At 50.3% G+C, this 12497-nt stretch overlaps 1 protein-coding gene across 2 annotated transcripts in view; it reads right to left on the bottom strand.

The window, feature by feature from the left end:
• Nucleotides 1-12497, bottom strand: part of LOC118374289 (zinc finger homeobox protein 4-like) — a 216358-nt gene that overhangs the window by 83825 nt on the left and 120036 nt on the right. For both annotated transcript variants that reach the window (XM_052501100.1, XM_052501103.1), the window contains exon 6: nucleotides 6592-6826. In XM_052501100.1, coding sequence (XP_052357060.1) covers nucleotides 6592-6826 — 235 coding nt within the window. The remainder of the gene's footprint in view (nucleotides 1-6591; nucleotides 6827-12497) is intronic.

Genomic DNA, 12497 nt, shown 5'->3' with positions numbered 1-12497 from the left:
TTGATAGCAAAGAAAGTTCAGATATTGTGAAAAGTCCTTAATGAATATCCATCCTTCTCTCCAACCGTCTCCTGTGTAAAAGGAAACCCTTCAATGTGTATACTAGGGGGCCTCATGAAAGAATATCGTTGTTCCCAAAAATGACGTGGGCAAAAGCAGGGCATCCAAGAATTCGCCTGAGTTTGGGCACCGGTCGTTGATTTAAACTCTACACTTCCTTGTGGAAATTCAGTATGTGGCAGGAGAATGGAGGTATACAACCGACTGCGAAAGAAGACAGAGTGTTTAATAGTGGAACATTTGATAAAGGTCCAGCAGGGGAATATTACATGTTTAAAACCTTTTGTTCACTGGTTGAAATGTCAAAAAGATTTAAATGGTAAGTTGTGGCGGAGACCGAAAAGGACAGAACAGAGTGGAGACTGTGTGTGTGTGTGTGTGTGTGTGTGTGTGTGTGTGTGTGTGTGTGTGTGTGTGTGTGTGTGTGTGTGTGTGTGTGTGTGTGTGTGTGTGTGTGTGAGAGAGAGAGACAGAATTGGACTTTTAGCAGAGTGAGGGGGAGAATAGTGGTATGTGTTGAAATGCACAGTAATGATTTATCTAAGATGGCTTGTCTTGTGGCCCTGAACTTTACTGAAGCACCTTTGATCCACTTCTAATTGAAACCAAACGTGTAGATGGCCTACTTCTCTCAATATGTCAGCAACCTCTCTATTCTATTCTCCATATGGTCAAGGCTGTGTTTGTAACGGGGTGTGTGTGTGTGGGTGTGTGTAAGAGGGGTGTGTGAGAGAGAGAGTGTGTGTGAGAGAGAGAGAGGAGAGAGAGAGAGAGGGAGAGAGAGAGAGGGAGAGAGAGAGAGAGAGAGAGAGAGAGAGAGAGAGAGAGAGAGAGAGAGAGAGAGAGAGAGAGGGAGAGAGAGAGAGAGAGAGAGGGAGAGAGAGAGAGGGAGAGAGAGAGAGAGAGAGAGAGAGAGAGAGAGAGAGAGAGAGAGAGAGAGAGAGAGAGCGGGGGAGAGCTGTTTTCACATCTGGTTTGCGTGGCCGTGAATAAACAGGATACTTTGGGGAGGACAGATTCATGTCTAACACTCACGTACATTAATGGTGGCTGGAATGCCATTGAAAACATGTTAGTCTCACGACAGGTCAAGCAAAGCGAAAACAAGTTAAGCATTCACTTCACTGTACCGCATTAGCATAGGAATGATTATATAACGGACTATGACAGAGTCTTCTGGTTAAAATTACAGCGACCCCCCCACACGACCCCCTCACACTCTAAACCGTATCCCATCGTCTCCACACCGTAACCCCCGTCTCTACACCGTAACCCCCGTCTCTACACCGTAACCCACGTCTCTACACCATAATCCCTGTCTCTACACCGTAACCCCCGTCTCTACACCGTAACCCCCGTCTCTACACCGTAACCCACGTCTCTACACCATAATCCCTGTCTCTACACCGTAACCCACGTCTCTACACCATAATCCCTGTCTCTACACCGTAACCCCCGTCTCTACACCGTAACCCCCGTCTCCACACCGTAACCCCCGTCTCTACACCATAATCCCTGTCTCTACACCGTAACCCCGTCTCTACACCGTAACCCCGTCTCCACACCGTAACCCCCGTCTCTACACCGTAACCCCCGTCTCTACACCGTAACCCCCGTCTCCACACCGTAACTCCCATCTCTACACCATAATCCCCATCTCTACACCATAACCCCGTGTCTCCACACCGTAACTCCCATCTCTACACCATAATCCCCGTCTCTACACCGTAACCCCCATCTCTACACCATAACCCCGTGTCTCTACACCGTAACCCCCGTCTCTACACCGTAACCCCCGTCTCTACACCGTAACCCCCGTCTCCACACCGTAACTCCCATCTCTACACCATAATCCCCATCTCTACACCATAATCCCCATCTCTACACCATAACCCCCGTCTCTAAACCATAACCCCGTGTCTCTACACCATAACCCCCGTCTCTACACCATAACCCCCGTCTCTACACCGTAACCCCCATCTCTACACCATAACCCTGTGTCTCTACACCGTAACACCTTTCTCTACACCGTAACCCCTGTCTCTACACCATAACCCTGTGTCTCTACACCGTAACACCCATCTCTACACCGTAACCCCCGTCTCTACACCGTAACTCCCTTCTCCACACCGTAACCCCTGTCTCTACACCGTAACCCCCGTCTCCACACCGTAACTCTCATCTCTACACCATAACCCCATGTCTCTACACCGTAACCCCCGTCTCTACACCGCAACCCCCGTCTCTACACCGTAACCCGTGTCTCTACACCGTAACCCCCGTCTCTACACCGTAACTGCCTTCTCCACACCGTAACCCCCGTCTCTACACCGTAACCCCCGTCTCCACACCGTAACCCCCGTCTCTACACCATAACCCTGTGTCTCTACACCGTAACCCCTGTCTACAAAGTAACCCCCCACCCCACAGCATTACACCGTCTCTACACCACAACTCCCATCTCTACACCGTAACCCTCGTCTCTACACCGTAACCCACATCTCTACACCGTAAACCCCGTCTCTACACCGTAACCCACGTCTCTACACCGTAACCCCCGTCTCTACACCGTAACCCACGTCTCTACACCGTAACCCCCGTCTCTATACCGTAACCCCCGTCTCTACACCGTAACCCCCGTCTCTATACCATAACCCCCGTCTCTACACCGTAACTCCCATCTCCATACCGTAACCCCCGTCTCTACACCGCAACCCCCGTCTCTACACCGTAACCCCCGTCTCTACACCGTAACCCGTGTCTCTACACCGTAACCCCCGTCACTACACCGTAACTGCCTTCTCCACACCGTAACCCCCGTCTCTACACCGTAACCCCCGTCTCTACAACGTAACCCGTGTCTCTACACTGTAACTCCCGTCTCTACACCGTAACTGCCTTCTCCACACCGTAACCCCCGTCTCTACACCGTAACCCCCGTCTCTACACCATAACCCCGTGTCTCTACACCGTAACCCCGTGTCTCTACACCGTAACCCCCGTCTCTACACCGTAACCCGTGTCTCTACACCGTAACCCCCGTCTCTACACCGTAACTGCCTTCTCCACACCGTAACCCCCGTCTCTACACCGTAACCCCCGTCTCTACACCATAACCCCGTGTCTCTACACCGTAACCCCGTGTCTCTACACCGTAACCCCTGTCTCTACACCATAACCCCCGTCTCTACACCGTAACCCCCGTCTCTACACCATAACCCCCGTCTCTACATCGCAACCCCCGTCTCTACACCATAACCCCCATCTCTACACCGTAACCCCCGTCTCTACACCGTAACCCCCGTCTCTACACCATAACCCCCGTCTCTACACCGTAACCCCCGTCTCTACACCATAACCCCCATCTCTACACCGTAACCCCCGTCTCTACACCGTAACCCCCGTCTCTACACCATAACCACATGTCTCTACACCATAACCCCGTGTCTCTACACCATAACCCCCGTCTCTACACGGTAAACCCCCGTCTCTACACCATAACCCAGTGTCTCTACACCGTAACTCCCATCTCTACACCATAACCCCATGTCTCTACACCATAACCCCCATCTCTACACCGTAACCCTGTGTCTCTACACCATAACCCCCGTCTCTACACCGTAACCCCCATCTCTACACCATAACCCCCATCTCTACACCGTAACCCCCGTCTCTACACCGTAACCCCCGTCTCTACACCGTAACCCACGTCTCTACACCGGAACCAACCTCTCTATACTGTAACCCACCTCTCTACACCATAACCCCCGTCTCTACACCGTAACCCCGTCTCTACACCATAACCCCCATCTCTACACCGTAACCCCCGTCTCTACACCGTAACCCCCGTCTCTACACCGTAACCCCGTGTCTCTACACCATAACCCCGTGTCTCTACACCATAACCCCCGTCTCTACAGCGTAACCCCCGTCTCTACACCATAACCCCGTGTCTCTACACCGTAACTCCCATCTCTACACCATAACCCCATGTCTCTACACCATAACCCGCATCTCTACACCATAACCCCCTTCTCTACACCGTAACCCCATGTCTCTACACCATAACCCCCGTCTCTACACCATAACCCCGTGTCTCTACACCATAACCCCCATCTCTACACCGTACCCCCATCTCTACACCATAACCCCCATCTCTACACCGTAACCCCGTCTCTACACCGTAACCCCGTCTCTACACCGTAACCCACGTCTCTACACCGGAACCAACCTCTCTATACTGTAACCCACCTCTCTACACCATAACCCCCGTCTCTACACCGTAACCCCCGTCTCTACACCATAACCCCCATCTTTACACTGTAACCCCCCGTCTCTACACCGTAACCCCCGTCTCTACACCGTAACCCCGTCTCTACACCGTAACCCCGTGTCTCTACACCATAACCCCGTGTCTCTACACCATAACCCCGTCTCTACAGCGTAACCCCGTCTCTACACCGTAACCCCATGTCTCTACACCATAACCCCCGTCTCTACACCATAACCCCGTGTCTCTACACCGTAACCCCGTGTCTCTACACCGTAACCCCCGTCTCTACACCGTAACCCATGTCTCTACACCGTAACCCCCGTCTCTACAGCATAACTGCCTTCTCCACACCGTAACCCCCGTCTCTACACCGTAACCCCCGTCTCTACACCATAACCCGGTGTCTCTACACCGTAACCCCGTGTCCCTACACCGTAACCCCTGTCTCTACACCATAACCCCCGTCTCCACACCGTACCCCCCGTCTCTACACCATAACCCCGTGTCTCTACACCGTAACCCCCGTCTCCACACCGTAACCCCCGTCTCTACACCATAACCCCGTGTCTCTACACCGTAACCCCCGTCTCTACACCATAACCCCGTTTCTCTACACCGTAACCCCTGTCTACAAAGTAACCCCCCACCCCACAGCATTACACCGTCTCTACACCACAACTCCCATCTCTACACCGTAACCCCCGTCTCTACACCGTAACCCCCGTCTCTACACCATAACCCCCGTCTCTACATCGCAACCCCGTCTCTACACCATAACCCCCATCTCTACACCGTAACCCCCGTCTCTACACCGTAACCCCGTCTCTACACCATAACCCCCGTCTCTACACCATAACCCCGTCTCTACACCGTAACCCCCGTCTCTACACCATAACCCCCATCTCTACACCGTAACCCCCGTCTCTACACCATAACCCCCATCTCTACACCATAACCCCCGTCTCTACACCGTAACCCCAGTCTCTACACCGTAACCCACGTCTCTACACCGGAACCAACCTCTCTATACTGTAACCCATCTCTCTACACCATAAACCACCGTCTCTACACCGTAACCGACTCAAAGAAAACCATCCATCTTTTTTTGTCTCCAAATGTTTTACAGTGCTGCTACACTTATTAGTGTCTGGCAGACCCTGTTCTTAGGGTCAGGTTAGGGTTAACCCAGACCCTGAGCTTAGGGTTAGGTTAGGGTTAACCCAGACCCTGAGTTTAGGGTTAGGTTAGGGTTAACCCAGACCCTGAGCTTAGGGTTAGGTTAGGGTTAACCCAGACCCTGAGCTTAGGGTTAGGTTAGGGTTAACCCAGACCCTGAGCTTAGGGTTAGGTTAGGGTTTACCCAGACCCTGAGTTTAGGGTTAGGTTAGGGTTAACCCAGACCCTGAGTTTAGGGTTAGGTTAGGGTTAACCCAGACCCTGAGCTTAGGGTTAGGTTAGGGTTTACCCAGACCCTGAGTTTAGGGTTAGGTTAGGGTTAACCCAGACCCTGAGCTTAGGGTTAGGTTAGGGTTTACCCAGACCCTGAGTTTAGGGTTAGGTTAGGGTTAACCCAGACCCTGAGCTTAGGGTTAGGTTAGGGTTAACCCAGACCCTGAGCTTTTAAATGTTTTGGTCATGAGAAAGGAAATGAATGCTCACTCCAGGGAGAGACGCGTGTGTGTATGTATGTGTGTTTGTGTGTTGGTGTGTTTGTGTGTTGGTGTGTTTGTGTGTGTGAGAGAGAATCTTCCAAAGGTAGAGTTTCATAAGTCTGCCTGCATGGGATGTCCCTGCGTATGGCATGTTTGTGTGTGTGTGTGTGTGTATGTGTGTTTGTGCATGTGTGTGTGTGTGTGTGTGTGTGTGTGTGTGTGTGTGTGTGTGTGTGTGTGCATGCGTGCGTGCGTGCCTGCGTGCGTGCGTGCGTGTTTGAGTGTGTGTGTGTGTGTGTGTGTGTGTGTGTGTGTGTGTGTGTGTGTGTGTGTGTGTGTGTGTGCGTGCGTGCGTGCGTGCGTGCGTGTGTGTGTTTGCGTGTGTGTGTGTGTGTGTGTGTGTTAGTGATATAGGCGTAGCACCATAATGGGAACAGCATGCTCATTCTGGGGAGATTAGGTGGACTGGACGGGAGGGAGGGAGAGAGGGAGGGGTACATGGTGTGGGGGTAGGGTTTGGGTAAAGGATGGAGGAAACAGGGAGTACGAGCAGCAAGTCCAATCCAAGAAAAGCCACATAAACCATTAATAAACCATTGGCCTTACCTTGTTGTTTAGGGCAGTCTTTAACATGGTAAAGTTGGTGTAGACTCAGACCATCCTCCTCTCCTCCCAGTCCCTGCTGGTGGAGCTGTAGCTTCCTCAGCCCCTCGTTCTGCTGGTGGCGCGGGGAGCGAGCGTGCTGCACCAGGTTCAGACAGGCCTTGGTGGAGTAGTCACACAGGGCACAGTAGTACACACACTGCTCACTGCCACACGCGATCTCCTGCTTCTGCAAGTGCTGTAGGCGAGAGGAGAATAGAGCAGAGAGATTGTTAACATTTGTAGGAAAATGCTTTTTGAATGATGGTCAAGGTCAAAGGTGACATTAATAATTTGAGTGACTTTGCTCTGGATTCGTACGGACAGCTAACCTGTTGATACCTGAACCTCGGTAAACTGGGACACTGTTATCTAGTCGGGCAAAAATCGTGTTTAAAGTGGAAAATGTAGGTAGGAAAAAAGAACAACGGATATTTCTCTTCCTTTATCTGAGCAGACAGCAAAACAAATCTAGTGTGCTTAGAAGAATGAAAGGATGTGAATGAGCGAACGGAAGAAAAACCTGATAGTACTGACAAAGAGGAGAGGAGAGACAAAGAGGACAGGAGAGACAAAGAGGAGAGGAGAGACAAAGAGGACAGGAGAGACAAAGAGGAGAGGAGAGACAAAGAGGACAGGAGAGACTAAGAGGAGAGGAGAGACAAAGAGGAGAGCAGAGACAAAGAGGACAGGAGAGACAAAGAGGTGAGGAGAGACAAAGAGGAGAGGAGAGACAAAGAGGAGAGGAGAGACAAAGAGGAGAGGAGAGACAAATAGGAGAGGAGAGATAAAGAGGAGAGGAGAGACAAAGAGGAGAGGAGAGACAAAATGAGGAGAGGAGAGACAAAGAGGAGAGGAGAGACAAAGAGGACAGGAGAGACAAAAGAGGAGAGGAGAGACAAAGAGGAGAGGAGAGACAAAGAGGAGAGGAGAGACAAAGAGGAGAGGAGAGACAAAGAGGACAGGAGAGACAAAGAGGAGAGGAGAGACAAAGAGGAGAGGAGAGATAAAGAGGAGAGGAGAGACAAAGAGGACAGGAGAGACAAAGAGGAGAGGAGAGATAAAGTGAGGAGAGGAGAGATGAGATGAGGAGAGGAGAGACAAAGTGAGGAGAGGAGAGACAAAGAGGAGAGGAGAGAAAGTGGAGAGGAGAGACAAAATGAGGAGAGGAGAGACAAAGAGGAGAGGAGAGACAAAGAGGAGAGGAGAGACAAAGAGGACAGGAGAGACAAAGAGGAGAGGAGAGACAAAGAGGAGAGGAGAGACAAAGAGGAGAGGAGAGACAAAGAGGAGAGGAGAGACAAAGAGGACAGGAGAGACAAAGAGGAGAGGAGAGACAAAGAGGAGAGGAGAGACAAAGAGGAGAGGAGAGACAAAGAGGAGAGGAGAGACAAAGAGGACAGGAGAGACAAAGAGGAGAGGAGAGATAAAGTGAGGAGAGGAGAGATGAGATGAGGAGAGGAGAGACAAAGTGAGGAGAGGAGAGACAAAGAGGAGAGGAGAGAAAGTGGAGAGGAGAGACAAAATGAGGAGAGGAGAGACAAAGAGGAGAGGAGAGACAAAGAGGAGAGGAGAGACAAAGAGGACAGGAGAGACAAAGAGGAGAGGAGAGACAAAGAGGAGAGGAGAGACAAAGAGGAGAGGAGAGACAAAGAGGAGAGGAGAGACAAAGAGGACAGGAGAGACAAAGAGGAGAGGAGAGACAAAGAGGAGAGGAGAGACAAAGAGGAGAGGAGAGACAAAGAGGAGAGGAGAGACAAAATGAGGAGAGGAGAGATAAAGAGGAGAGGAGAGACAAAGAGGACAGGAGAGACAAAGAGGAGAGGAGAGATAAAGTGAGGAGAGGAGAGATGAGATGAGGAGAGGAGAGACAAAGTGAGGAGAGGAGAGACGAGATGAGGAGAGGAGAGACAAAATGAGGAGAGGAGAGACGAGATGAGGAGAGGAGAGACAAAGAGGACAGGAGAGACAAAGAAGAGAGGAGAGACAAAGAGGAGAGGAGAGACAAAGAGGAGAGGAGAGACAAAGAGGAGAGGAGAGATAAAGAGGAGAGGAGAGACAAAGAGGAGAGGAGAGACAAAGAGGAGAGGAGAGATAAAGAGGACAGGAGAGACAAAGAGGAGAGGAGAGATAAAGTGAGGAGAGGAGAGACGAGATGAGGAGAGGAGAGACAAAGAGGAGAGGAGAGACGAGATGAGGAGAGGAGAGACAAAGTGAGGAGAGGAGAGACAAAGTGAGGAGAGGAGAGACAAGATGAGGAGAGAAGAGACAAAGAGTAGAGGAGAGACAAAGAGGAGAGGAGAGACGAGATGAGGAGAGGAGAGACAAAGTGAGGAGAGGAGAGACAAGATGAGGAGAGGAGAGACAAAGTGAGGAGAGGAGAGACAAAGTGAGGAGAGGAGAGACGAGATGAGGAGAGGAGAGACAAAGTGAGGAGAGGAGAGACAAAGTGAGGAGAGGAGAGACAAGATGAGGAGAGAAGAGACAAAGAGTAGAGGAGAGACAAAGAGGAGAGGAGAGACGAGATGAGGAGAGGAGAAACAAAGAGGAGAGGAGAGACTAAGTGTGAACAGGAAAGACAAAGTGAGGAGAGGAGAGACGAGATGAGGAGAGACGAAGTGAGGAGAGGAGAGACAAAGTGTGAACAGGAAAGACAAAGTGAGGAGAGGAGAGACGAGATGAGGAGAGACGAAGTGAGGAGAGGAGAGACAAAATGAGGAGAGACAAAGTGAGGGGAGGAGAAACGAGGTGAGGAGAGACGAAGTGAGGTGAGGAGATGCGAGGTGAGGAGAGACAATGTGAGGAGAGGAGAGACGAGGTGAGGAGAGACAAAATGAGGAGAGACAAAGTGAGGGGAGGAGAGACGAGGTGAGGAGAGACGAAGTGAGGAGAAGAGCGACAAAGTGAGGAGAGGAGAGACAAAATGAGGAGAGACAAAGTGAGGAGAAGAGCGACAAAGTGAGGAGAGGAGAGACAAAATGAGGAGAGACAAAGTGAGGGGAGGAGAGACGAGGTGAGGAGAGACAAAGTGAGAAGAGACAAAGTGAGAAGAAGAGAGACAAAGTGAGGAGAGGAGAGAAGAAATGAGAGAGAGGAGAGACAAAGTGAGGAGAGACAAAATGAGGAGAGGAGAGACAAAATGAGGAGAGGAGAGACAAAATGAGGGAGAGGAGAGACAAAATCAGGGGAGGAGAGACAAAATGAGGAGAGGAGAGACAAAATGAGGAGAGGAGAGACAAAGTTAGGAGAGGAGAGACAAAATGAGGAGAGGAGAGACGAGGTGAGGGGAGACAAAGTGAGGAGAGGAGAGACAAAATGAGGGAGAGGAGAGACAAAGTGAGGAGAGACAAAATGAGGAGAGGAGAGACAAAATGAGACGAGACAAAGTGAGAAGAAGAGCGACAAAGTGAGGAGATACAAAATGAGGAGAGGCGAGACAAAGTGAGGAGAGACAAAATGAGGAGAGGAGAGACAAAGTTAGGAGAGGAGAGACAAAATGAGGAGAGGAGAGACGAGGTGAGGGGAGACAAAGTGAGGAGAGGAGAGACAAAATGAGGGAGAGGAGAGACAAAGTGAGGAGAGACAAAATGAGGAGAGGAGAGACAAAATGAGACGAGACAAAGTGAGAAGAAGAGCGACAAAGTGAGGAGATACAAAATGAGGAGAGGCGAGACAAAGTGAGGAGAGACAAAATGAGGAGAGGAGAGACAAAATGAGAAGAGACAAAGTGAGAAGAAGAGCAACAAAGTGAGGAGAGGAGAGAAGAAATGAGAGAGAGGAGAGACAAAGTGAGGAGAGACTAAATGAGGAGAGGAGAGACAAAATGAGGAGAGGAGAGACAAAATGAGGAGAGGAGAGACGAGGTGAGGAGAGACAAAATGAGGGAGAGGAGAGACAAAGTGAGGAGAGGAGAGACAAAGTAGAGGAGAGACTAGGTGAGGAGAGACAAAGTGAGGAGAGGAGAGACTAAATGAGGAGAGGAGAGACAAAGTGAGGAGAGGAGAGACAAAGTGAGGAGAGGAGAGACGAGGTGAGGAGAGACAAAGTGAGGAGAGGAGAGACAAAATGAGGGAGAGGAGAGACAAAGTGAGGAGAGACAAAATGAGGAGAGGAGAAACAAAATTAGGAGAGGAGAGACAAAATGAGGGAGAGGAGAGACAAAATGAGGAGAGGAGAGACAAAGTGAGGAGAGGAGAGAAGAAATGAGAGAGAGGAGAGACAAAGTGAGGAGAGACAAAATGAGGAGAAGAGAGACAAAATGAGGAGAGGAGAGACAAAATGAGGGAGAGGAGAGACAAAATGAGGAGAGGAGAGACAAAGTCAGGAGAGGAGAGACAAAGTAGAGGAGAGACTAGGTGAGGAGAGACAAAGTGAGGAGAGGAGAGACTAAATGAGGAGAGAAGAGACAAAGTGAGGAGAGGAGAGACGAGGTGAGGAGAGACAAAATGAGGGAGAGGAGAGACAAAGTGAGGAGAGACTAGGTGAGGAGAGACAAAATGAGGGAGAGGAGAGACAAAGTGAGGAGAGACAAAATGAGACGAGACAAAGTGAAAAGAAGAGCGACAAAGTGAGGAGATACAAAATGAGGAGAGGCGAGACAAAGTGAGGAGATACAAAATGAGGAGAGGATAGACTAAATGAGAAGAGACAAAGTGAGAAGAAGAGCAACAAAGTGAAGAGAGGAGAGAAGAAATGAGAGAGAGGAGAGACAAAGTGAGGAGAGACAAAATGAGGAGAGGAGAGACAAAATGAGGAGAGGAGAGACAAAATGAGGAGAGGAGAGACAAAGTGAGGAGAGGAGAGACAAAGTGAGGAGAGGAGAGACGAGGTGAGGAGAGACAAAGTGAGGAGAGGAGAGACAAAATGAGGGAGAGGAGAGACAAAGTGAGGAGAAACAAAATGAGGAGAGGAGAGACAAAATTAGGAGAGGAGAGACAAAATGAGGAGAGGAGAGACTAAATGAGGAGAGGAGAGACAAAGTGAGGAGAGGAGAGACGAGGTGAGGAGAGACGAGGTGAGGAGAGACAAAGTGAGGAGAGACTAGGTGAGGAGAGACAAAGGTAGGAGAGGAGAGACTAAATGAGGAGAGGAGAGACAAAGTTAGGAGAGGAGAGACTAAATGAGGAGAGGAGAGACAAAATGAGGAGAGGAGAGACGAGGTGAGGAGAGACAAAGTGAGGAGAGGAGAGACAAAATGAGGGAGGAGAGACAAAGTAGAGTTTTTGAAAAGGTGTCTTCAAAAGATAATTTGAAAAATCTATTATTTCTCTGACACACAAGGATGCCGAAAGTGCTAGGATTCATAGTGTGTGTATTTGTGTGCCTGTGCGTGTGTTTGCTTGTGTGTGTGTGTGTGCGTGTGCGCACGCGTGTGTGTGTGTGTGTGTGTGTGTGTGTGTGTGTGTGTGTGTGTGTGTGTGTGTGTGTGTGTGTGTGTGTGTGTGTGTGTGTGTGTGTGTGTGTGTGTGTGTGTGTGTGTGTGTGTGTGTGTGTGTGTGTGTGTGTGTAATAAAATAAACAGAAGGAGCGTCAGCAGAGCAGAGAGATTCTCTCATCATCACCGTGGACAACAGTGAGGTGGTGTATTCAGTGTGTGACTGTCACTTGCAAGCTTTACTTTCACCAACAACAGTTGCTGCTAGCATTGCAGCCATCCGTGCAGCTACCCCCCTGACCTCCTACCACACCCACATCACCACCCCTCCCCCAACCTCCATACACCCGGGGAAACCAAGCATATCAAGTGTGCCTCCATAGCTGGCAGCCTAATGAACAATGAGCCGAAACAAAAGGCCAGGCTACAGGCTTTATTAACTGGTCCTCTGCTAGAGCACAAAACAGACCTCGGGGGGTACGCAGGCAAGCTGCAG

The sequence above is a fragment of the Oncorhynchus keta genome, chromosome 4, assembly GCF_023373465.1.
Source record: "Oncorhynchus keta strain PuntledgeMale-10-30-2019 chromosome 4, Oket_V2, whole genome shotgun sequence".
In the NCBI taxonomy this organism is placed as follows: Eukaryota; Metazoa; Chordata; class Actinopteri; order Salmoniformes; family Salmonidae; genus Oncorhynchus; species Oncorhynchus keta.
Note: the sequence above shows the minus strand (reverse complement) of the source record. Positions and strands in the feature narration are given on the sequence as shown.